Genomic DNA, 25,690 nt, shown 5'->3' on the forward strand with positions numbered 1-25,690 from the left:
CGGTACACGGTGCTCGCACCGAAAATGTTGTTTATTGTCACCATGGTTACCCAGGTTAATGTGAATGGGAGAGTTAAGGCGGTCCGCCAAAGTTATTTATATGTAAACACGGGAGAAAACCAGAGGAGTGTCCCGCGCGACCGCACCGCGAGCCCGCTCGTTAGGTGGAGCGCTCGTGAAGCAGAGTCAGTGCGCTCCTATGCTCTGTGCAAACGTGTTGTAATGCTCCAATCAAATCAGTTCTGTGAGATGTGAATGTTAATAGTTCTGTTAAAGTGACTGAGTAGATTAGCTAGTGTAACACAAGCACTCTGAGCAACTCTGTGTAGCTAACAGAGGCATTCATGGGTTGATTCAACAAGCTGTGTTTCATGATGCACTAAATAGTGATTTTGCCAGTAAATTACTGGAGGGAACAAATGTAATGTATTTACCAATGCTGTTATTGAATAGAACTGTTTAGCCAGTAAGACACTGCAGAAGACAATGTGATGTGTTTATTGATATGATAAAAGGATGTAGCTGTTATGGAAAGAAGTGTGAACTTGAGAAACTGAACCAGTTAAAAAGAGTATATTTCACTGATGTTGTGAAATAAGTAAATGTAATTGATGTGAATGAGGAACCAGCTGAACAGTATATTGAAAGCTCATGTTTAGTGTTTTATAGCATTTATTTGTGTGAAATAAATCAGACTCAGACACGTTCTGGAGGAAAGCAGAGACGCATCGTGTCTTCCTTACTCTGCTCTTCACCTGCTTTTACAGGTAACATATTTGTCATCGAGGTCTTCATCCTTGGGACCCGTAACATAGTAACTTCTTCGTTGTTATACTTCTATAGTTTTCCCATTTTGTGAGCTGTGGATGTGGAAAGTGTCTCAGTGACACATCCACATGAAAACGGCGTTACCTTCGTTCATTTGCACGTCAAATGAACGAGCTGTTTGGACTTTAACGTCACAGCTGATGCTTCGATACTCGAACTCAAGAGTTCAGCTTCCACTCAGAGGTACAAGTACACACAGCAAAGATAAACGTGTACACAAGGTGGAACCCACAAGTGCACAGCTCCAACCAGAGATGGGCAGTAATCCGATTACTTTTTCAAGAAACGAGTAAAGTGAGGGATTACTATTGCAAAAAAGGTAATTAGATTACTGTTACTTTCCCGTAAGCACGCTGCGTTACTAAAACCGCAGCTGTGTGCAGATGAACAATGGATAATCTATCGAGTGTGGAGAGAGTGTGAGCGTGCAGCGTTTAAAGCGTGGAAGCACTGACCTTACTTTGAGTTTGACTCTGTAAAAAGTGACAAAAACATTAGCGTCCGCTGTTCACTGCGTGGGAAGACAACATGCTCACTCACTATGTGTTAATGGGCACGCTTATTTATAACTTTGATAAAATGTCATAAAAATAATTCCATGCCAGCTCACCATTGGTGATCAGGTAGTTTCTGTTCCAGTTCCAGTCCCATAAATCATGAAGCTTGCTGCCAGAAAAGCTTCAAATCTCCTTTGAAAGCTGTTTGTGGTCTTGATTGTGGGAGCTTCAGTTGTCTGACTCCAGCTGCCACACAGTGCTCACTGATATCATTTGCAAAAACCCCAGTGTGACAATATTTATCAGTGAAGCAGAAATCAGGAAGTGACGACTTTTCTTTGAACATTTGCTAAGGCTAAGCTGTGCTTTCTACCACAGTTGGGAATTTCCTGGTTTACAACAAATTATTGTGTCAACACCGCATAAGATTTCAAACTACAGGAAAATCACTGGAGTTATAAGAGGCAGACAACGACACACACACCACATGCATGCTGTTGCTATTTATTGTGGATTAACCTGTCAAGGGCAAGAACAAAATAATTCTGCCTCAAATACAGGAAATCATAGCTTTCCTGTATTTCCTCCATTGTTGGCATGCTGGTTAGTGCTGTTGCTCCACAGTAAGAAGGTCCTGGGCTAAATTATCCATGAATGTAAACGGCTGTGTGTTTCTATCTGATAGACTGGTGAGCTGTCCAGGGTGTACCCTGCCTGGTAACCTATCACTTCAGGGTTATTTCCCAGCCCTGCTGCAACCAGGATAGAGATAGGAGGATGGTAGTTGTTGTAGACCCATTCAATTTCAATTGAAGGATTAAAATGTTCCAGGAGCTCAACTTACTCCATCTGAACATGTTTCAATCGTGTTTTATGAACACAACATGCAGGTTTACTGAATATGAAAAGGTTGTGTTGATTTAACTCAGTTGTTTAAGTTTCTGCCAAAGCAAAACCTTTGTGTGCAACCAGTGTCCACTATTGAATCAAGTCAATCCAACATGTTTTTGTCAGTGCAAAAGGAGTTACGGTGCCTGTATTCCTGCACAATATTGTCCCGGGAGGGAGGAAAACTTTCTGGTGAAGTTTTGGTTGATTTTTGGGTTTTGCTTGACACTAGGTTGATTTTATCAGTGAGGTTTGGATTGTTTTCTTTCTCTAAGAGAGAGAAAGATGGTTTTATGCTTGGACATGTTTGCAATGGGCCCCAGTATTTGTTACTTTATTAGTATTTTATTGGTTGCGTTTGTTTGTGCTTTTGTTACAGTGCACTGAGATAAGAACATCTGAGAGGTGTGATCCACCGCTGGTGATATTTTGGTATTTTGTGAGTTCCCGATTTAACAAATCAGCTCTTTAATCCAGACCTGAGAGGTTGAACTTTAAAGCGCTATAAAATATTCTTACTGGAAACAGTGGCAAAGTGTTTTTCTCCATGATTATAATGAGCTTGGGAGAAATTCACTTATATGGGACATTGATCACATGAGAAGTCCTGAGCCTAAAAGGATTGCAGCGAGTCAATCCAGTCCAAAAACAAGGAGCTGTTTTCCTTTAAAATGATGACGTCATCTTGCTGGTGATGGAGGCTCGAATAGGCTGCGCGTGAGACTCCATTATCAGCAATATCTGGTATGAATGTGTGTGGATGTATGCATGTGACTGGACTGTGATGGACTGACGACTAAAAGTTTAACTGACTTGATACTGAGACAAAAACGGTGCCGACTTTAGGATTAGTGAATGTCCACAACAATTCACCCAGCCTGTAGAAGAAGGGTGGAGGTTTTGTCTTGCTTTGTTGTTGCAGGAGCAGAAGGATGACAGAGACTAAAGGGGGAGGCTGTAGCTTCACATGAGTGTGAGCTGCAGACTGAACCCTTTGGTTGCTAATGTTGAGTCACTGATGTTTGCATTAAGAAAATTGTGTTTTATTAGCTGTGTTTTAATTAAGGTATCACATTATATTGTTGGGAATGTTAAATGCTAAAGTGAAGAAAAGCTTTGATTTCACTCATGACTGAACATGTTATTATGAACCATAGCAGGCCACTGTAAAGAGTCAATTAACTTTTATAGAGGGAAAAAAGGCCAAAAACTCTGTTAATGCCTATGAATAACAGGCAATGATAGACTTGTCACATTCAAAATAGAGATATGTAATAATAAACACGGGTCCGTGTCATTTAGGTTCTCCATTGAAATAGTCAGTCATTTAGAAAAGTAGAATATATATATATATATATATATATATATATATATATATATATATATATATATATATATATATATATATATGTCTCAACGCTGTTTCTCAATAATATTAAAAACCTAAAAACTATTGTTGTGGAAGATAGAAGTCACTGTGACAGCCCTCTGACTGTGGAGGACGTTTGTAATCCTATTTCTGCACTTAAGGCCAACAAATCTCCCGGCACAGATGGTTTAACTGCAGAGTTTTATGAATCTTTTTCATAGGAAGTGTAGAGAATAACATCCTCCCTCCTACTCTTACTCAGGGTCTCATAACACTTATTCCAAAGCCAAACAAAGACTTACTTCTTATTGATAATTGGAGACCCATCTGTCTGCTCAATGATGACTATGAGATTATGGCTTTAGTACTTGCTAACAGAATGAAAGAGTTCTTGGACACAATTATCGATGAGACACAATCAGGCTTTATGAGAAACAGACACCTTTCTAAGAACATGAGACTGGTTTTAGATCTACTTGATTACTCTGATTTGGTATCTGACTATAGCTTCATTCTCTTCCTGGATTTTTAAAAGGCTTTTGATACAATTGAACATCAATTTATTTTCCAGTCTTTGGAAAAATTTGGCATTTTTCTGTAAAGCTATCAAAACCTTGTACACAAATGGCAATAGCTCAATTAAAATGATTAAGACTCCACCCCGAGATTTGACCTGTTATACAAGGAATCAGCACAGCTGATAAGGAGCTCATCATCAGCCAGCTAGCTGATGACACCACACTCTTCTTGAAGAATGCAAATCAAATCCATCCAGCCCTTAGTGTTATTAGTGATTTCTCTGAGGCATGTTAATACTTTTAGCTATTTTATATCCATAAATCAATGGCGTGTCCAGCGGGGTGGCCTGGGGGGGCACAGGCCACCCCCCCCAACCAGACTGGCCACCCCAGGTGCCACCCCAAAGGTAAAACAATAAAATTCAATCAAATATCAAATGTACGATTATGTTTTCACGGTGAAGCTCAGATATCCGAGTCTAAGTGAATGCAGCATCGGCTTCTGCGCTATGCGCATCACGTTAGCAAAGGTAGGCGAGCCAAGCACGAAGGACAACACTGCAGGAAACAATTTTTCGGTGAAAGAAAATGAGGACAGAATAAATGTCCCGGTAAGTAATATTAAGTTTGTTGAGTTTAGTAAACTTCAGTGAAATTAGAATCCCAAGGAAAAAAATAACACTTAAAGAATTTTTGCAGCCGTCGAATATTTCAGACAGTATGCTACTGAGGGCAGCTAACATAAGAGTTATGAGTTATAAGATGCAGGTCGATGTGTAAAAATAACTCAGTGGTTTGGTGGTGGCTATGGCAGGGCTTCCACAGAGGCCAGCAGGTGGATGAGGGAAGGGGAGGCAGGAGGAGAGCCCCGAGGCGGCCACCAGTCCGAGTGTCAGGTGAACTGAACTTCAGGTAAGAAGTTATGACCTGCAGTCTATCTGGGTCAGATATAAACTAAGTTTAGGTGGAGTTTATTTTCGTTGTGCTGACTTTTTACCCTCAGTTGCAATAACTCGTACTGCGTTCTAGCCAGCTTGATGGAGTTTTTATACAGCTGGGTGGGTGCTATGATGTTACTGATAGTGAACTTTATTTTATTCATGCCAACGGCTCCTTAAAAAAATGGAATGGTCCCTCATTCAGAGAAAATATTACACGTTTCGTATTGAGCTGAGAAGAGACGCAGTTTGTCCCGGACTTTAGCTAGAATGGAAAAAGACACAAAGCTGGAGTTATTCTGTCTTTACGCTGCACAGCTGCCTCTTCTTCTCTCATTCTCTCACCCTCTCTCTCCTGCTGCTACTTCAATCATGAAACTGATCAATGATCAGCTGATTGGCTTTTCTCTCTCATTTATTTATCGCCCACTTTGCTGGTCATGATGTCGGTTTGTGTATATGTGGTGAGAGGGAAACATGAAGATGAAACCAGGAGATGTCCTTACTGAACCATCAGAGCTGAACAGGTGATGGAGAAACAGGTTTACCTTTTAGGTCACATGAATGAGTTGAAGGGAAGTTATGAACTGTTTCTGAGAGACAAACAACACCAGGATCCTTTTTTATGTAGCTGACAGCTGGTAACTGTGCAGGGGTGGATCTAGCAAATTTTTGCCAGGGGGCAGGTAGGGCATTAACAGGGAAAGGGGGCACAAAGAAATACTTTTCTTTCTTATTCTCATTTAAAATATCTAGCTTTTATTAAATAATTATCTAAATCTTACAACCAAAGTTTTTATCTGACGTAAAATGTATAGAAATCATACATATACCAACAAAACTGTACATCACTGTCACAACAGCATTTGTTTTCATTCAAAGGCTTTATGGCTTTAATACCTGGTGGGCCGGACTCTAGTCAAAATGCCCGATTTTCTGTACCGGTCCAGCCCTGCAGGTTAATACTGGCAGTGTCACCATGCCAGCTGACTGTATTTCATCATCAGCCAGTGTTGTTCTTTATCAATATTACCAAAGTTTACCATAAGGAAGCAAAGAAAGTATTTACTTGCTTTCAGGTTTTATTCAAATATTAGTCTTTTCAGTTGTTTCCCCACTTTTTCCCTGTTTCAAAATCAAACACCAGTTTGTGAGAAGATTATCTTCTTTTTTTAACAGGCAGATAAAGTTTTGCATTGGCATTGGCTAATTTGTCAATTGTTTGCTACAAATGTTCGTATTTTAATATTAAAAAATGTTTTTGCCCAAAACATATGTGCACTATATGTCAGTAAAAACACTATGCAAATATTGCTGTCCTTGAATGCTGAGTAAACACTGACAAAGCACTGATTGTATCTCTTGTACTTTATCAACGCAGTATCTAAAAACTTTGCACCGGAGTGGTTAAAATCTCATTCTAATAAGAGTTAAAAGCGCATTCGGTTATTAGGTTTACAGGATTATTGAATTATGGTTAATGGTTGGTAGAATTTTTTTTTAAACATTATCTGCCAATTACATCTGCCACCCTTCTCCAAATCTGTGCCCCTACCTGGCCCCCCCAACAAAAATTTTCTAGACACGCCACTGCCATGAATGTAAGTTTATTAATAAAACACCATATTTCTGCCGTTTTATAAGGATATGAATTGTACATACAATCAATTTCAGACTCAACCAATAAAAAGCCTCTCAGAACAATATTTATATTGTAACAGTTGCTATTGTAATGCAGTGTATCACCACATGGCGGCGCCTCCTGTCTCACGACTGGTGTCACCCCCTTTTTGTTCTTCTTCGCACTCCTCCTGTAATGGATGCTCCCGTGTGTACGCGGACTAGTGTGCTCTTTAGTAATGTGTGGTAGAGGTAGCACTTTTATTTTTGATATTGTAAATAAATGAGTACTTTTTGGAAAGTCAGAAGCTGTTGCTCATTCGCTATCCACCTGCACACCTCCGCGGCTGGCTTCATCTCCACTGCACGTTACAACTGGCGCCCGAACTTTTTCCCCTTGGACTTCAGACGATTTTTGCATCCCGCCGAGTAGAGCTGGGCGATATATCGAGTTTTTAAAACATATCGATATATTTTTATACGAGATATAAGATGTGACAATATCCTTTATATCGATATAGTCTATGTTACGTTATAACTATAGTTGTGGAGCCGCAAGTTTGCTTCTCTTTCGTCCACTTTTGTCTCTACGCAACGTTACTCCGCCTCGCCTTCACTGAAGACAACTCCCCCTCCTCCCCCATTGCTTCACGTGCAGGCAGCGACAAGATGGACACGGCAAATCTCCGTTAACGAGTTACTGCACATCGACCAGTGAGTGGGGCTGGACGGCGTCAACGTGTTAACGAGCTAACCATGCTAACGAGCTAACCGCGCTAACCCTAAAATCCTTGCATTTTCTCAAAAGTTGACAGCGCACCTTATGTATGAATTCTGGTTGTGTTTGATGGCCGTGAACCGATTTTATGTGGTACACAGCGCTCAGCAATCTGTCAAAAATGTTTTATTACGACTTTGGTAAACTACGGTGCTGCACCGCTTGATAGTTTGTCGGCGCATTACGGCTACCGAGGAGCCTTCGCGGAGTGATACGTACTGTGCTTCAACGTAATATTACCCTACTGTGTATAAGGACCATAAATGGCACCTGTTCAGAGACGTGGTTACGAAGAGGATTTCAAACTCAATTCTGTCAGTCACAGAGTAGAAGTTGGGAACAGAGCAGCTGTGAAATCTGTCTTTGTTACTATGCTCAGTGTCTTTTAGTTTACATTTTGACTGCACAATTGTGAGCTTTTTGTTATGCACAAAAACAACATTGTTTTCTTTTATTTATGGAGCATTATTATTTAATAAATGCTCATAATTTATTTTTGAGTAAATTTTATGTACATCTGCTCTATGTTAATAAAAGTGCCTGTGTGACATCTGGGACACAGCTTTGACTAAGAACTCTCATTTTGTTCTTACTTTATGGCTTTTAAAAAAAAATATCGAGATATGAATTTTGGGTCATATCGCCCAGCCCTACCGCCGAGGATTCTTCTCTTCTAGCACGTGAACTGTCTCGGAAATCCCCCCAGTTTTGCGGACGCTCAGACGTTTTCTCCAGCCATGGCCGCAGCCTCAGCTCAGGTGGGACCCAACTAATTTCTGGATACCGTGGTGTGCCGCTGCTCCGCTTAGGAGAAAGAAAAAGAGAGAAGCTGACTCCGCGACGCGAATGGACTCCGTGGATTTGTTATTTGTTGTTGGTTTCGTCTTCTAAGGATTAATTCTTCTGTGGAGAGACTGGACATGAACATTTCTGCTGGCTTTTCATTCCCCTTTCCCTCTGCTGAGACTGACTGTAGCACATGTAAGTGATAGCTTGGCCGACTACAACCGTTGGTGCTGGTCTTCGGCTCAGTATAACGAAACGACTTAAAACTAATCTTGCATTGAGCTCTAGTGTTGCAGACATGCTATTGTAATAACATGGTTCTGATCACTCCAGTCTAATTTCAGTTGTTGGGCGAAATTTTATATGTGGTTTTTCTAAATTTAATCTTGAACGCATTTTTGCAGTTTTGTCTTTCTAGTCTGACCTAACTGACTCTTTTACTGCTATATCAATAACTGCGCTGTGCCCTGGAGCGGCTTAATTTTTTTGAAATCGCAATGGCACACTGCCCAGACGACTCTGACTCAGACATGGAACTTACCTCGTTACCTATGATAGGTTTGTAGCTTGAACCCATCCGCTGGAACGTTGGAGACAATATAATTACACTGCAAAGCAAGACACAAGTAGGCAAGCTTCTTCATGTTTCTCGTGCACGGGAGAAAACCGGACAAAGCGCCGTCCCTTCGCTTAACCCCAGTTGCTCTCGTCCGTTCTCCCGTACCACTGTTCTTTTATTGAGGTTACATGAATATGCATAAGTTCATTAACATATGACGTCTACATACAAACAAAGAGTACCTTGCCTGTGTATGTGGGTGTGTGTGTGTATGTGGGTGTGTGATTTGTGTGTGTGTGAGAGATCTGTGTGGGGTCAAGATGTGACCCTGTGAAGACTCTGGTGTTAGCTGGTGCCAGGACGTCTGGGTCCATCTAACAAAAGGCTCTTATACTTAAACAGATATACGTGTGCTTGCTATACCATAAATCAAAGATAAACTCTCCTAGGGAGTGTGATCCATGCCAGGACACTGTGCAGAGGAATGTATGCACCCCCCTCTACACAGAGTTAATACAGACCTCTTTTAGGATGAGACATCCTTTCAATCTACCAATGATTATATACTTCTAAGCATATATGAGTAAATGTTTCTAAGCATAAATGACAATCAACAATACAAAATCTAACATTCCCCCCTTATTGACGTTTATGCTTGAAAAGTCCCCAGTTACGAATACCTCATGTCTGACAGGTTCAATGCAAACATTGTTATATTCAGCATATGTCAAATCACCCTAAATTACTGAAAAAATACACAGTTTAACAAATGTATTAGCGGTTATCCCTAGGGATGGGTACCGGTGTCCGGTGCCATGATGGCACCGGTTCTGACATAAACGGTAGTAACCAGACCGAAAAGCAGCGCACATTTCGGTGCTTTATTTCGGTGCTTTTTTTTCCTGAGCTGTGATACACTTCTAGCCAATCATTTTACGTTTCCGAGGATAGTAGGCGGGTCCAGGTACGTACGTTCTTTTATGCAGAGCTACAGATTAAAAATGCCCAAGGCAAAGCGGTCAAAAGTCTGGCTGTACTTCACAGCAAAATATGCAAACTCAGCAGCAACAAGTGCTTTAAGCTGATACTGTGATGCTGTCAAAGGAGGTAACACCTCGAATCCGATGAAACACCTGGCGACGCATAGCGTTTTTTTTTTTTTAAAGCCGAGAAATGCGCCGTATTGGATGGCAGCAGCAGCCGTTCTTCTCTGCATGAGTAGCTTAATGTTGTTCGTGTGTAATTTACATTGAGTAGGCTAACCACGTTATTACATTAATGCATGTAAGGTGAACTAGCAAACATCATCATAGCTACATGCGGCTGTCTTCTTGTTTGATGGCAGATGCTCCCTTCACCCTGGCCAAAAAAGCTAAAACGACCAAAGAAAAAGTGGAAAACAGCTAAATATGAGAGGTTTTTGGACAAAGTTTGTATTTTTTCCATTGTTTAAGCACTGCTTCCAGCTAAGAGTGATACCATATATGCCCCATAGCTGCAGAAAAGGCTAACATTGTTATCTTTTTACAAAAAACCAGCTGAACATGAGAGGTTTTTGGACCAATTTTGTGTTCTCCATTCTTTAAGCACCGGTTCGGGCACCGTTTGAGCACCGGCACCGTTTCAAAAGTACCGATTTGGCACCGGTATCGGATAAAATCTAAACGATACCCATCCCTAGTTATCCCATTCAGTGATCTCATCTCATGGCAAACTGCATCCTACAAGCAAACAAAGAAATTGTTAATTTAATAGTGAAAATAAGAAAGTAACATTTTCAAAACCATCTCAGCTTGGTGGTGTTTTCTCTGGGTGTGCAAATCACATGTCTCTCTGCAGAGTGGTTTGAGTTCTGCAGGGCGTCATGAATGTCTCTTCCAGTTGTTTCCATCACTGTCCATAGGACCAGAGTCCGAATGTATGTAGAATAAACATTCAAACATACTAGTTAGTTTTGTTGTTTGTCAACATGGGTCTCAGCTATTTCCAAAGCTGCAGACCTCTCAGCACTCTAGTTTTATGGCCTCTACCAACCCCCATCACCTCATTCAAGCCTTCGTCCTGTGAGGGGGATATTGTGACTCCTTCATTGTCCACGCTCTGCAGAGAAACACCTCTGTGGAAAGGGTGCAGGGTTCCGTTATCTTACTGCTGTTGTGATCCCAGCAGTCTTCAGGGTATCATCGTATTCACAGTACAGTGGCACAGCATTAGGTGATGTTCATAGGAAACTGCTGTCATCACCACCATAGCTTCTGGTTCCTGTGCTTTTCACAGAATCATGATGTCATCCTCGAACTCCTTCTGCGCTGTCGATGGAGCCTGGCACGCTCCCGTCATCCCTCGAGTTTTCCTGTCCCAACGCTGCTGAAGATGATCTCTGATCCTCCTGAAGTCTCTCTCCTGGCCTCAGCTCCCATCCTGTGGACGATCCTCTCAGGCACTCCTTCTCGTCATGGATAGTCCTGATTTTGGGCCTGCTGGATCTGTCTCAAAACACTCAGCTTCTCTGCCTTCCTCCTGGTTCAGCTGATTCAGCTGTCACGCCTGGCACTTGGTTGCCCTAGAGTTGATCAGAGGCTGGAGGTTGAAGTGCGAGCTTACCCTACGGGGGCTCAATCAGCACTCCCCCCTCACCACCGAAACAACCAAGTGTGAGATTTCTCTATTGTGCTGTCTTGAGGGTGCTGGGGTTTCCTGGGACCTCGACCTCTTTGCAGTGGCTCTGATAAATCCAGGAGGGTCTCTCCACTATTTTGCAGGCAGTTTCATGGTCCTTGCTGTGGCTCCAAGGTCTGATCTCATGCTGGGCCCCAAACAGCTTGACCTTTGTCCTCAACCACTGCCTGGGCTATGCCTGGAATATTTCTCGCTTCTCACTGCTGCACCTGTATTTCAGAAAGACTTCTATTTGGAGAGCATGTCAACAATCATCAAACCACATTCTTTAGTTCAGTGAACTTCACTAATAGGCCATCAAAGCCTCATCTGAACATGGGTGCACCACTTGCATAGATTTAATACTTGTAAATAAACAGCTAATCACACAAATCACTGCAACAATAATAGTAAACATTGTTTAATGTTAATTCTGGACCCCACTTCTTGACGCATGGACAACCATGCGTCAACTCACCAAACCAGGATCCCTGTCTTAAAAACTGGCTCCACCAGGAGCCTGCATACAATAAAATCAACTTCACTCTTATAAACAATATATCAGAAGAGTAATAAGCATTCAACATCAGCAAGACAAGTGTCATGTGCAGGTTTTCTCAAATCGGGAAACTACAATTATTTCCCTAATTTGCCTCAGACATGGATCATCCCATGTGCTCAGTTAACATTAATGTAATCAGTGACTTCTCTTAAGCAAATTCACTCCACTCATATATCCCTATGGGCTCAAAGTGGCCAGCTAAGAGCCCATATTCAACTTTCCCAGAAACACAGTAACCTCATATTTGTTTTACTCATGTCACTTGTCCGCTTCTGCCGAATCCTCCACAGCATTCTCAAAGAAACAAACATTAGCAATACACATTGACTGTGGTCAGACGGAGGTCAGACACAGGTCAACAGGTTCCAGAGGTACCATAAAAACACCATAAAGGTAGCCAACCCTAGCTGTGGAAAGAATGACAGTCACATATAAACCCAGAAATCCTGTAGTAGGAAAACATTAACTAATCCTCTTATAAATCACATGATCAAACACATGATTAATCATCTGCTGTAAAAAGAAATGTAAATGTTAGCGCTGCGCAGGTGTGTACACTTTCTCACAGTAATGTCTGTGAGCAACACAAGTTAGTGAATGACACACACATAGTAAATTCACAGACAGAAAAAATGGCATTTAAAAGATTAAATCGTCATGCAACCGCGAATGTTGCTGTCATCTTTCTGCTCCTGTAACAAAAAAAACACATAAATTCATCCACCTTTTTGTCCTGTCTAGGTGGAGGTTAACCTTGAGTCGTGGTCATGTCCTGTCAGCTTTTACCAGTCAGTCAGTTTGTTCTTTATTTCCATTCATTCATTCATTCTTTGCTGATAGTGGAACCTGTCGTCGCATTTAGTTTCCACTTCCAGCAAAATGACGTCATTTCAAAAAGAAAAAGAACTTCTAGATCGGATTACCTTGCTGAATCCGGTTTAGGCTGGGACATTCATTTAATAATTGGCCCAAATAAGTGGCTTTCTCCTGAGCCCATTTTAATGTGGAGAAACCTCACTTGTAACGGCGTTCTCGACAGGTCGTATAGCACTTTTAATTTCTGACGTGCAGATCTGCTTAAAGAAAAGAAATAGACAAACAAAATCAGTGCCTGTTCAAAAGATAAAATGAAAAATAACAGATTATCAAACAAAACTTTCAGTGCACTGTGAAAGTATCAAAATAAAAAGGCCTTGTTAAGTCATGACACAAACTCCTCATCTCAGGAGGGTAAATCATACCATTAGCATGGTTCATCATACCATCATACTAATCGGCAGGCTCGACTTCACAACAGAAGAAAAATCATCAGCTAGATTCACTCCAAACCAACCATCAGCTGCACAACACACAACATAACCCTAATGTCTTATTAGCTATGAGTTTAATCACCAGGTCTGTGCTCTTCACTCATTTAGGCCACAGATCTATTGTATTCAATTTTCCTTTTCCCTTCATCATAAAACATGTGACATGCTGTCATGCACTTCATAAAAGAAGTTTGTTCTGACGTATTCAGAGTTGTGTATCTTGATACAGAATTCACTCGCACATCAAAGCAGGAAACTCAGTGTTTTAGAGTCTCCACTCAACACAACAACTCCAACACATCTCATTCACTCGTGCTAGAATTCAGTCACCTTTCATTAATCTAAAACCGATCAACTAATTTGCATATCAGCTATTAACCCACTAAGTTGACAGGACAACAGGAAAGCATGTTCAAAATAGTATCACAAAAATAGAATTTCCCTCATACAGTAAATTACTTGCTGCATTAATCAAGCAGGAAGCTTCTCCCAATTTACCATTTTAACACTAAATTTATTGTCTGATCACTGGTTGGTCAAACCAGGATCTTTTTTTCCCCACAAAGGTTAAATTGTTGTCCTGCAACCTAGAGAGTCAATTTTTTTTTCTTTAGGATAAATTCAGTATTTGATAACAAGTGTCTGCTAAATTGACACTATTTTAACACTGATGAAAGATAAGCTAATTTTCATTGCATGGGTGTTTGTGTTATTAGGCAGGTCTAATGCATGTCTGTGGAGCTGCATCTCCAGCAGGGCATGTTCTTAAAGCTGCCTTTCCTACACACTTCTCTGCTATTATTTAATCATTTCTTAACTAATGTGCTATGAGTCTTCATGAGTCATTTTGTGTTTGGAATTGTTAGTAGGGTTAATGCATGTTCTGCTTGTTTGTGTGATTTTGTATGTTTCTATTTGTTTCAGACTCCGTCTCAATTTTCCAACTTAAGCAGTCAGTTTTCTTTTCCCCAGGTTTGCTAACCCAAATTTTGATTTCCCACATTTAATAACAGCATTCCTCTGTGTTTCCACTTACTCTCACTCTGTTGTCCTCTCCCACTTTCAACAGTCCACAGCCGGCAGTTCTCCTTCAGCTTTGTCCTGTGTTCCACTGTCTCTTCTTGCCATTTTACTCCACAGGTGGCAAATGTCAAACTCCAACAGTCTCCTCAGTTCTCCTCAAAAGTTTTCTTCACATGCATAGTGAAGTTGCAGCTTGTTGGAAACACAGTGCCATTCATCCGATCAGTCAGGATGATGGGTTTGCTCTTCTTCTCTGGTGCTGTTTGTCCACATTGCTGCTGCTCACTGGGACTTTTTGTTCAGGACTTTGCTGCTGTCTCTTTATCTGCCATGTTATTGCTTTGGAGCTGCATTCCTTGTCTTCAGGGAGGTGTGAGCTTGCTTGTGAGGTTGAGAAACACATGGTGCTGTAAATAAGTCAGCCAGAAACTTGGCCTGAACGTTTCCAATGATGTTAAACTATAACTTTCTTCCGACCGCTGCATGTGGAAAATTGATTCAGGTCTGCTTTTCACCTGAAAGTGACAAACTAAGACATGTTCATTATCATCATCACTGCTTAATCAACACATCTCTCTCTCTGTGTGTGTTTGTGTGAACAATCCTTTCTTAAAAGCAGAAAATGACATTGTAGTTGTTTTTCGGCTGATCAACACAAAACCTTTTTCCTATGATTATTTTTCTTCGTCTACAATGTAATTTGTCTCTTTTTCACTCTTTTTTTTCCCTTTACAATAGCTTGTGATCCGCAAAATCACTGCTCTCACTCACAATCAGAGGCAATTACTTTTGCACAGTGCACAAAAACACTGTGATGTCAGACACATTCACACTCACTTTGTCATCTGCATAAATAAATCATATGGCTGGTGATATGTGCCATGGTGATCCATAGGCATGATCACACGTTTATTTAATTATTTTCAACCCAACAAAACAAATAAACAAAAACATGATGCTGATGCTATGAACACTCCACACACATGAGTCAAGATGCAGGAAAACTGCTCATGGAAACGCTGCACACTCCAGTTATCATATGTCTGTGAAGGTTCTCAGTCATCCAGGTCATCGTAGTCAAAGGAGCTTGCAAAGAAAAGCGTCTGGACTTCTTTAAGTTGCTTGAAGACGTTTCACCTCTCATCCGAGAAGCTTCTTCAGTTCTAAGGTCAAATGGTGGAGAGTCCCAGATATAAACCTAGTGGGAGTGACCCCGTGACCCCCACAGAGGGACAAAAGGACCCCCTGATGATCCTCTAATCACCTGAGCCAAGGTGTGAAATTGGGTGTGGGACCCAATCAGCCAGAGTTTCGTGTGTGTTAACACACACCCAGGAGTTGTTTGCTCAAACACTCTAAGAAATATCTGTGCTGTTAACACAGTTTCATGCTTCAAGAGACACTCTTTAAAGCCTCGTGCTTTGGCACAAACAGCTGGCTTTTCTTTCTCCCTCTTTTCAATGGCTTCCATCGTCAGCACTACATCAACGAAGAGGCCATCATCTGGTTTTCCAAAATGTCCAAAGATTTTCTGGAGGGCATCATGCTTGGCCCACCACCATGTCTCACCTATTGGACTGAGGCGTCTGTGTCTTGTGTTTTCGGTTTGTTTCTCCCACAGATTAAGCCTGTGATAGGACTCCTTGATGAACACAGCTATGTCATTAAGTAAATTAAAGAGTGATCCACTTTCAATGACACTTTGTGTTGTGTCAGCAATCACAAGATTAAGTATGTGTGCATAGCACCACACATGCACATGAGTTGGAGACTGGGCAGTCATGAGTGCTGAAAAGCCTTTGTACTGGCCCTGCATATTTGAAGCACCATCTGTTGCATTCCCAATGCACATGGCCTTGTCTAGATTCAGATGCTCTAAAACTCCGGAAAGCAAGTTTACAAAGTACTGCCCCGTGGATGCTTCGCACCTCACTATGGAGACAAGCCTCTCCTGCACAGACTCAGTAACATACCTGATGATTACTGAACACTGAGCATAACCTGTGATGTCTTGGGTTGTGTCTAGCTGAACAGAAAACATCCCAGCTTTCTGGACATCACTGGCGATGCTCTCTTGAAGGAGATGGCCAAGTGCATCAATCACTGAGTTGACAGTTGTTTTGGAGAGTAGGGTGATGAGAGATCCTCTACCTCTTGATCCACTGGTCTGATGCAACTTCTTGCTTTTTTTCAATGCAGTCATTCAAATGTTCTCCAAGGCACATATCATACTTGCCTAATAACACAATCAGTTCCAGAAAGTTACCATGATCGATGGTGTTATCACCTAAAGTGTATGCAGCCTCATTCTCCACATGCCTATAGCTGAGTCCCCTCTTCCCAAGTACTTTGATCACATCCACTATACGCTCTAAAACTTGCCGTCTCTTTTTCACTTGTGCTCTGTGAGCTGACAACTGACTGCCAGCAAACAAGCTCCTGATGTTGCCTTTTGAGCACCTTAAGAAAAAAGCTTCAGCACAGGTCTGGTGTGTATTGCTCTTTTCATGCTCCTCTGTGCGCAGATGTATATGTCGCCAGTCACTCATGCCTGTTATAAATGTGCTGGTGTCAGTCAGCCTTGCAAATGCCAGACACACAAAGCAGAACAATAAATGGTGTTCTTTGCAATAAGTAAGCCACTTCCTGTTGGTGCCATCTTTACAGCTGAACACCCTCATCACAACTGCACTGCTACTGTTCTGCTGTGGGTGGTAATCTAAGAAGGCCTGTAATATGGCAGGTTCAGGGCGAGCAAAGTAATCGATGCCCTGGCTCTCTCTCTCCTGCTCTTCCATCTCTCTCTCCTGCTCTTCTATCTCTCTCTCCTGCTCTTCCATCTCTCTCTCTCTTGCTCTTCCATCTCTCTCTCTTGCTCTTCCATCTCTCTCTCTTGCTCTTCCATCTCTCTCTCTTGCTCTTCCATCTCTCTCTCTTGCTCTTCCATCTCTCTCTCCTGCTCTTTTATTTCTCTCTCTTGCTTGCTCTCTCTCTTCCTTTTCCTAAATCCCTCGTTTTGCACAGTCCCTGACGTGCTCTCCGTTGTTGTTTCCCTGCTAATTTTAGCATCACACGGCACAGCTTCTGTATCACGTGGTATAAGGCTCCGCCCTTGTCATTTGTTGAGCAGGAAGAGTGAGCGCTTGTTTTCATGCAGAGTACGTCCCGGATCAAAATGTGAAGTTTTACAAATCACCACTTCTTTAGTGAATATCATTTCAGTCTCAGACAATCTCGTTTCTCTTACAGAGGTTGAATGCACCTTCTGCGGATGGCGGTACCACACAGTGTGCGTGGACTTCCCCTGCACAGAAGGCAACTACAAATGCTGTGAATGCTAAATAAAGAGAAACAACTGATCCCTGTTGTCTTTGCTTGATGATTGGTTTGAGTCTTGACAATCCACATTGCTGGCGTTGGATCTTTCAATGCCAGCAATGGCAGGTATCAGTGCTCAAACCTTTTGTGTTTGTTTCCAACAAGTTGCCCACCTCGGGAAACAAAAATGTGTTCTTTTACTTGTCAGATGAACATATGAGACACTTTGACTCTTCAGTGCAGTGTGGAGCCTAACAAAGAGCTGTTTTGTGTCCCAGCTGATCAGCAGGAGGAGGAGAGTCTGACGGAGCAGCAGAGGAACATTTTCAGCTACTTGGACTCAGCTCAGCCACTACAGAGGAAACAATGAGCTCAACACAGAAGGTGACCGACAGAGCAGGACCATATGACCAAAGATATTTATCACCATATACATTTGAACATTTGCCATAACGATGTAGCTGACGATAGAATTGACAGCAGACAAAATACTTTACAGCTGCACAACTTTATTAAAAACCCATCAATGTATTTTCACTGAAACAAGCAGCTGTTGTTTATGTGCATTAAAGTTATATAAAAATGTAACAGTGCAAATGCAAATTCCTCGCTGACAGTTTAACCAAAAGGCGTTTCCAGTGGAAACTGGCCGACACATCCTGAGCATAACCATGTATAATATCCACTAAACTTCAGAAGAGGTTATACAGTCGTGGCCAAAAGGTTTGAGAATTGCATAAATATTGGAACCTGGAGAAGTTGCTGCTTAAGTTTTTATAATAGCATTTTGCCTGCACTCCAGAATGTTATGAGGAGTGATCAGATGAACTGCATCGTCCTTCTTTGCCATGAAAACGAACTGAATCCCCAAAAAGCCTTACCACTGCATTTCATTGCTGTCATCAAAGGACCTGCTGAGACCATTTCAGTGATCGTCTTCTTAACTCAGGTGAGAATGTTGGCGAGCACGAGGCTGGAGATCATCATGGCTGTATCCCGATTCAGGTTCTGCAGCTTTAAAGTCCTCAAGGGCCGCGTACTCAAAGACCGCTAAGGCCGAAGTGCGAGGCTCGTAGGCTCGTGAAATGGGACGTCTAGCCTCCGTCGCGCTGCCCAGGTTGCCTAGCAACCATGATACTAACAGCTGGAAACGTTTCATACAGCTTTGTTTGACAGAAATGAAGGAGAACATATTTAGTTCATTTGTTTCTACATGAGCTCTGTGTGATTTGATGAGTATCTGAGGCTGAGACCACAGGACTGTGAAACATGATTGTTGGGCTTCATTTCTGTGCTGAACAGTCGTTTAAGATTAGCTGTAAATAACAATTAGCTGATGTTGTTCATGAGACTAAAGTCATCTCACTGTGGTAATGTAAATATAATATGGCCAATATTATAGTTATTATATTAATCACTTCACTCACAGACAAGTATCTGTGACAGTGTGTATACAGATGTATCATATATAAGAGACAAATATTGTTCTTTTAATATGTTGGTACTAAATGTGGCTCAATGCTTACATATATGTGTAAAAAGCAAATGTAGGAGCTGTGATAACTGTGTCTGATAGAATGAAGAGTAGACTGATATATGAAATATTCCTTTATTGGGTGAGAAAATCAGACCATGTCATAACTGCTTTAAGTCACACAGAATAGATATCAGAGCCTTAAACAGGCTGACTTCTGCTAAATGGGTCAAACTGGGCAGAAAGTCTACAAACACATAACATCCTTATAGAATATGATGTAACACTATAGATCAACTTAGCTCAGAATATATAAAGCATATAAACAGTTACAGCAATATGATGCAACAAACACAGCAGCTACTGATCCAAAATACTCAAAGCTTCATAGAACTGAAACCAACATTTATTTTTAGCTCCATTCTGCTGCTGATACAGACTTTAGGTTTCTGAACATTAAACTTGTTGCTGCCTTTCATAGTGTGTAACTTGAAGGCCCTGAGTACTTTCTCCCACACTGGAAACACTGGGATGATAACATTATTTGAACATTACCTAATAAGACTGATTCAGCACAGACAGTTATGTTAAACTTTCCTAGCAGTCCTTCACAAACAGGGAACAGTCTGTCTATTCTCTCCATCTGTCAGCTGCTGCTGGCTCTTCCTCCTCCTCTTCCTCACACACTGCTGAGTTTGTCCTGGTGGGTCATCAGGGCTGCAAAGCCTCACAGATGATGTGCAGCAGTGGCTCCCTCAGTCTGTCCTCACTCTGGACACTTGCAGTCGTCACACATGGAAATCAAATGTGTGATAAGCTGCAGGATTCAAACACAAGTGTAACTTATAAACACATGTTCATACTTTTATTCCACAATCAGAGAGAAAGAAACAGAGAGAGAGTGCAGGACAGACAGACAGGTGACAGTCTCAGGTGTACACACTGCTACACAACAGCACCAGAGAAGCAGGATTTAGTGTTTGTGTTATTACGAGTGTAAACAAGAAGAGTTCCAGATGGTGCAGTGGACACATGTGTGACTGCTGTGATTAAAGCATCTTTCTTTCAGCTTAACGAGTGAACCGTCAGCTCGTTCAAACACACGTTAAAGTGCGTTTGGCTCGACACCACCGAACAGAGGCAGCAATATAACACAGCTAACATTAACAGTGCAGTGAATCCTGCTTGTGCCGTGATGTTCAGGACTGCAAACCGAGCAGCATCACTGACTTTCAGCTTGTTGTGTTTGTGGATATATGACTGACTTTAATTATCCACAAAATCATCACATTCTCTGTCAGATTAAGGTCGACTATTGAACGGCGTATATTTTAAAGGCTTTAAAACCAAGTTAACGCTGAAAGTACAAACATCACTAATGTCACATAACTCTGCCGACAAGGCATAGCTATGGCTATGAAATGCTCTTTGTGTATCACTTCTTCATTATGAAAGATGTCATTAATGCACTAGTAATGTCTCATCTGGAGTATTGTTCAATCATTTGGTCAGCAGCTAATAAGACAGATCTTAACAGACTTCAGTTAGTCCAGAATAAGGCGTCCAGATTAGTGTGAAGATGTTCATACTATACTAATATTGATAAAATGCATAATAACCTTTCTTGGCTTCCTGTACAGGCTAAAATATTCTATGGCTTACTTGTAGTTCTAAAGAAAGCAATTCTGTTAAACACACCACATTTATTCTGCTCAGCTGCAGTATCCAGATGAAATACATCATCATATTACACAGTTTTCAACAAGCTGCAATTTAGTAAATGCTCGAGTTAAAAGTAACGTTTTGTAAAACTGTTACATTTAGAGCAACTTTTAAGTGGAATAAGTTGCCTTAAAAAATTAGAGAATTATTCAAAACTTCAATGAACACTTAAAAGCCGATTTACAGAGCTTTTAGTTGTTGTAAATATTGTAAGACATGATTTGTTTTTGAAATTTGTGTAATGTGCCTCAATGTTATTGATATTATTATTATTATTATTATTGATTGCTTATATTTGAACAATTGTGAAACCTCACTGTGGATGTAAGAGTGAAATTATGTGGATATCTTGAATCCACTTTATTGTGTAATATTTTATGTGAGTATTTGACGGAAGACGAGCAACATCTGTTGTGGAAGCTAACGGGGTTCCTTTAGAATAAACAAACATAGGATTTATTATCACTGAATAATTCTGTATAAATCTATACAAATTATAGAAATATGTAATAGGAAACAACAAAATAATCTAAATTATAAAAGTGTGTGTGTGTGTGTGTGTGTGTGTGTGTATGATTTTAGTGTTTGAACAGTCATGAATTATCTTTAACAGCAGGTTGGATGTAATGTGTTAGAACTACCAGCAGGTGGGGATAAGAGACCTTTAAGGTGTTTGGTGCCACGCTCCACCTTCAGGTTTAAAACTAGTGTTAATGGAGTTTGAAGGTTGAGTTTGTTCCACGACTGCATTTCACTCACTGCCTCTGTTTGTATCTCTGTCACTGCAGGACCAACATGGAGCCAGAAGTCAGCGCTCTCAGGAGGCCGACAAACCTCACAGAAGAAAGGGAGAGAAAACACACACCTGTGACGAGTGTGGGAAGGGTTTTACTGTGAGGGCTAAACTAAAACGGCATCAGGTCATCCACACTGGAGAGAGACCGTTCAGCTGTGACTTGTGTGGAAAGTCTTTTTCCTTGAAGGGTTCCCTAAAAACACACCAACTCATCCACAGTGGAGTTAAAGCGTACAGCTGTGATCAGTGTGGCAGAGCTTTTACTCACAGTAGCAGCTTACAGAGTCATCTAGTTACCCACTCTGGAATTAAGGCATACAGCTGTGACGAGTGTGGAACGTCTTTTTCCTTGAAGGGTTACCTAAAACAACACCAACTCGTCCACAGTGGAGTTAAAGCGTACAGCTGTGATCAGTGTGGCAGAGCTTTTACTCACAGTAGCAGCTTACAGAGTCATCTAGTTACCCACTCTGGAATTAAGGCATACAGCTGTGATCAGTGTGGCAGAGCTTTTACTCACAGTAGCAGCTTACAGAGTCATCTAGTTACCCACTCTGGAATTAAGGCATACAGCTGTGACGAGTGTGGAACGTCTTTTTCCTTGAAGGGTTACCTAAAACAACACCAACTCGTCCACAGTGGAGTTAAAGCGTACAGCTGTGATCAGTGTGGCAGAGCTTTTACTCACAGTAGCAGCTTACAGAGTCATCTAGTTACCCACTCTGGAATTAAGGCATACAGCTGTGACGAGTGTGGGAAGGGTTTTACTGAGAGGGCTTCACTAAAACAGCATCAGGTCATCCACACTGGAGAGAGACCGTTCAGCTGTGACTTGTGTGGAAAGTCTTTTTCCTGGAAGGATTCTCTAAAAAAACACCAACTCATCCACAGTGGAGTTAAAGCGTACAGCTGTGATCAGTGTGGCAGAGCTTTTACTCGCAGTAGCCACTTACAGAGGCATCTAGCTACCCACTCTGGAACTAAGCCATACAGCTGTGACGAGTGTGGGATGGGTTTTACTGAGAAGGCTTCACTAAAACAGCATCAGGTCATCCACACTGGAGAGAGACCGTTCAGCTGTGACTTGTGTGGAAAGTCTTTTTCCTTGAAGGGTTCCCTAAAACAACACCAACTCATCCACAGTGGAGTTAAAGCGTACAGCTGTGATCAGTGTGGCAGAGCTTTTACTCAAAGTAGCCACTTACAGAGTCATCTAGTTACCCACTCTGGAATTAAGCCATACAGCTGTGATCAGTGTGGCAGAGCCTTTACTCGCAGTAGCCACTTACAGAGGCATCTAGTTACCCACTCTGGAATTAAGGCATACAGCTGTGACATCTGTGGAAAAACTTTCAGCCAGAGAGGGTACCGAAATACACACCTACGCATTCACACCAGACATGATGTGTACTGCTGTGAACAGTGTGGCAAAGAGTTTACAACAGACGCAGACTTACAACGACACATGTTTACCCACACTGAGGAGAGACCTTATCAATGTGACCTGTGTGAGAAGACTTTTAAATCTCCACATGACCTGAGACGACACCAACAGATCCACACCAGAAAGAGACTCTACAAGTGCAGCTACTGTGAGGTATGTATTTATATTGTTATCTTGTCATTTTAGCCTGACTGTTTGGAACAACTCTGCTCATTAAACTGTGTTAGCATGTTAGCAATTCTACTGCATGGAAAAGCAGCTCTGAGTGATTATTCAGATTTTCCTTTCAGTTATGATTTTAGTATTACTGTAGTATTATGGTGGTAGTATTGTAGTTATTGCAGCCCAGTAAACTGAGTGTGTTAACTGAAACAGTCAAATGTAGTTGGACGTCTGCAGAGATGCTCTTTATTTCAGGCGACGTTCAGGATACAAATGTTGAAGGACTGACTTACACTGTCTTTGTGTCTTTGTTTAGAAGCAGAGCGACACAGATGGATCCAGTTCTCAACCCTGTCATCACTGTGGTGGTGGGAAAGACTTTCATTGTGACCTCTGTGGAAAAACTTTCAGTCGGCAAAAGACCCTAAAAGTACATCAACGTAGACACACTGGAGACAAACTGAAATACTGCAAAGAATGTGGGAGAAGCTTCACCACACCAAGTGACTTAAAACAACATGAACTGATTCACAGTGGGGTTAAAAAGCACCTCTGTGATCAGTGTGGGTCATCCTTCACCACTGCATGGAAGCTTAAAACACACAAACGAGTCCACACAGGAGAGAAACCACACAAGTGCAGACACTGTGAGAGAAGCTTCTCACAGTCAGGTCATCGTAACAGGCATGAACGTGGACACATGGAAGGAAACTACAGCTGTGACCAGTGTGACAAGAGCTTCAGGAATCTCAGTTCATACTCTGCACACAAACGATCCCACGTTACTAATAAACTGTTTCACTGTTACCAATGTGCCCAAACATTCATCTCATTGTCTGCTCTGTGCAAACATCAGCGCGATCACTCAGGGCTGAAATCACTCCCATCACTGGATCACAGTGAATCTGAAGACACAGAAAGATCCTCTGGTTTCTGTGTCAGACTCAAAAAGCTTGAGATCAGGCTCCACAGAGTTCAGATAGAATCATTTAAACTTGTGTTGAACTGAACTGGTTGCTGGGCTGAACTTCTACATAATACAGATCTACATGGGATCTTCTTTTCTGTGTTTTACTGAGTCAGTTTTGTCCTTTTTTCTCTGTCCTGGTTTTGCTCGTCTGTAAATGATTGAAACTCAGTCAAATAGTTCATTGTTCTCCAGCAAAACGTTTTGGAAACTCATGTTTAACCTTTAAAACTCTGACATGTTTTAGCACACAAGGCTTCATCGGGGAGTTCACTCATGATTGGACCATGAGAACAAAGGTTTTTAGTTCTTTCAAAGAGAGTCTTGGAGCTGTTTGATGTTTCTGTTTTTCTGAAACCACCTGAAAGAAAAACTATTTTTCTTGCTTTATGTAGTGTGGAAGTTTTTAATGTTTCTTCATCTGTGATGTTCTTGAATGTGTTCACGTGAAGATGGTACAAATAAACTGTCCTTTCAGCTTTAGCTCCTAATTTATTCATTATTTATGGATGTAGCACAGCAGCCGTCTCTTGATTAACACATGGAGGGCTCGGGATCTGATGGTGTCGTCTCCCTAATTTGCCCACTCAGTAAATCTCACTCATGGCCAAGAAATTGAAATAAACCTTGTTTCCCTGCTGGATAGTGATCCACTGTAACTCTGCTCTTCCTTCCTGTTTAGGATTTCTGTGGCTGAAGTAAAATTTCCTCCATCCATCACTTATCCCAGCTAACCCAAAGTGAAATAACGTTTTGCTCGTCTTAAAAAAGCATTACAATAATGGGCATTACCAATGCAAACTGAATGATACAGAAGATGAAAGAAGAGACTTTGATCAGTTAATAAAGCTCATGATCTGGATTCATTGTGGCTGCTACACAGATACTTCTGGGTCACTTCTCTCAGTTAGGAACCTTCCTCACCAAACTGACTGTTGGACCACACCCCTGGTTTCATGAGAAATTGTTTCAGCCATGATTTCTCTTCCTGTATTTCAGAGTAAAGACTGAAGTGACAAATGGAAGCATGTTTAAAAAACACAATGTGAGAGAGACGTTGAGGTCCTTAGAAGTTACCCTGGGTTTTTCTGTCACCCTGCTAGATGTTACACACCTTGTTATTGGACTGATTTCTACTGCTGGACTATTCCTGCGGAGAGTAACAATACTCTTACTAATTAGCTCCCTTTCACACCTTTGAGGATATTTATTTTTGTGTTTGCAGCGCTGTGAGCCAGAACAGCGAGAGAAAAATCTGCAACAGCGACGAGCCGAATGCTTACGTGAATCGCAGCAGCTGCACATGTGCTACGCTGAATTAGAGGATATCTTTGCTCTGGATTTCTATTTCTACTTTTTCATTTCTATATGATTCTTCTTGCATCTAAACAAAGATGATTCAATTTGCTAAATGTTGATGGCTCTTCGTGCTCAGGTGTAAATGAGACGTAATATTTGCTCTTGGTTTGGTTC

At 41.4% G+C, this 25,690-nt stretch overlaps 2 protein-coding genes across 7 annotated transcripts in view; both read left to right on the forward strand.

Annotated features, from left to right (window-relative positions):
• The window catches only part of LOC309702199 (protein NLRC3-like), a 145,735-nt gene that overhangs the window by 89,354 nt on the left and 30,691 nt on the right, over positions 1 to 25,690 (forward strand). The gene's annotated exons all lie outside the window — the stretch shown is intronic.
• Positions 529 to 24,700, forward strand: LOC309702236 (uncharacterized protein). Of its 6 annotated transcripts, none has more exons than XM_082526771.1 (5): positions 529 to 767; positions 4,915 to 5,012; positions 17,931 to 18,036; positions 21,637 to 23,241; positions 23,567 to 24,700. In XM_082526771.1, the coding sequence occupies exons 3-5, from the start codon at positions 18,019 to 18,021 to the stop codon at positions 24,257 to 24,259; spliced, it is 2,316 nt and encodes a 771-aa protein (XP_082382897.1). In that variant the 5' UTR covers positions 529 to 767; positions 4,915 to 5,012; positions 17,931 to 18,018; the 3' UTR covers positions 24,260 to 24,700. The 6 variants fall into 6 exon arrangements, with proteins under 6 accessions (XP_082382897.1, XP_082382899.1, XP_082382896.1 ...); XM_082526770.1 differs by lacking the exon at positions 529 to 767 and adding an exon at positions 4,524 to 4,711; XM_082526772.1 differs by lacking the exon at positions 529 to 767 and adding an exon at positions 4,524 to 4,711 and having other exon boundaries at positions 4,926 to 5,012.

The sequence above is a fragment of the Aulonocara stuartgranti genome (genome assembly GCF_965226115.1).
Source record: "Aulonocara stuartgranti genome assembly, chromosome: 3".
NCBI classification, from domain to species: domain Eukaryota; kingdom Metazoa; phylum Chordata; class Actinopteri; order Cichliformes; family Cichlidae; genus Aulonocara; species Aulonocara stuartgranti.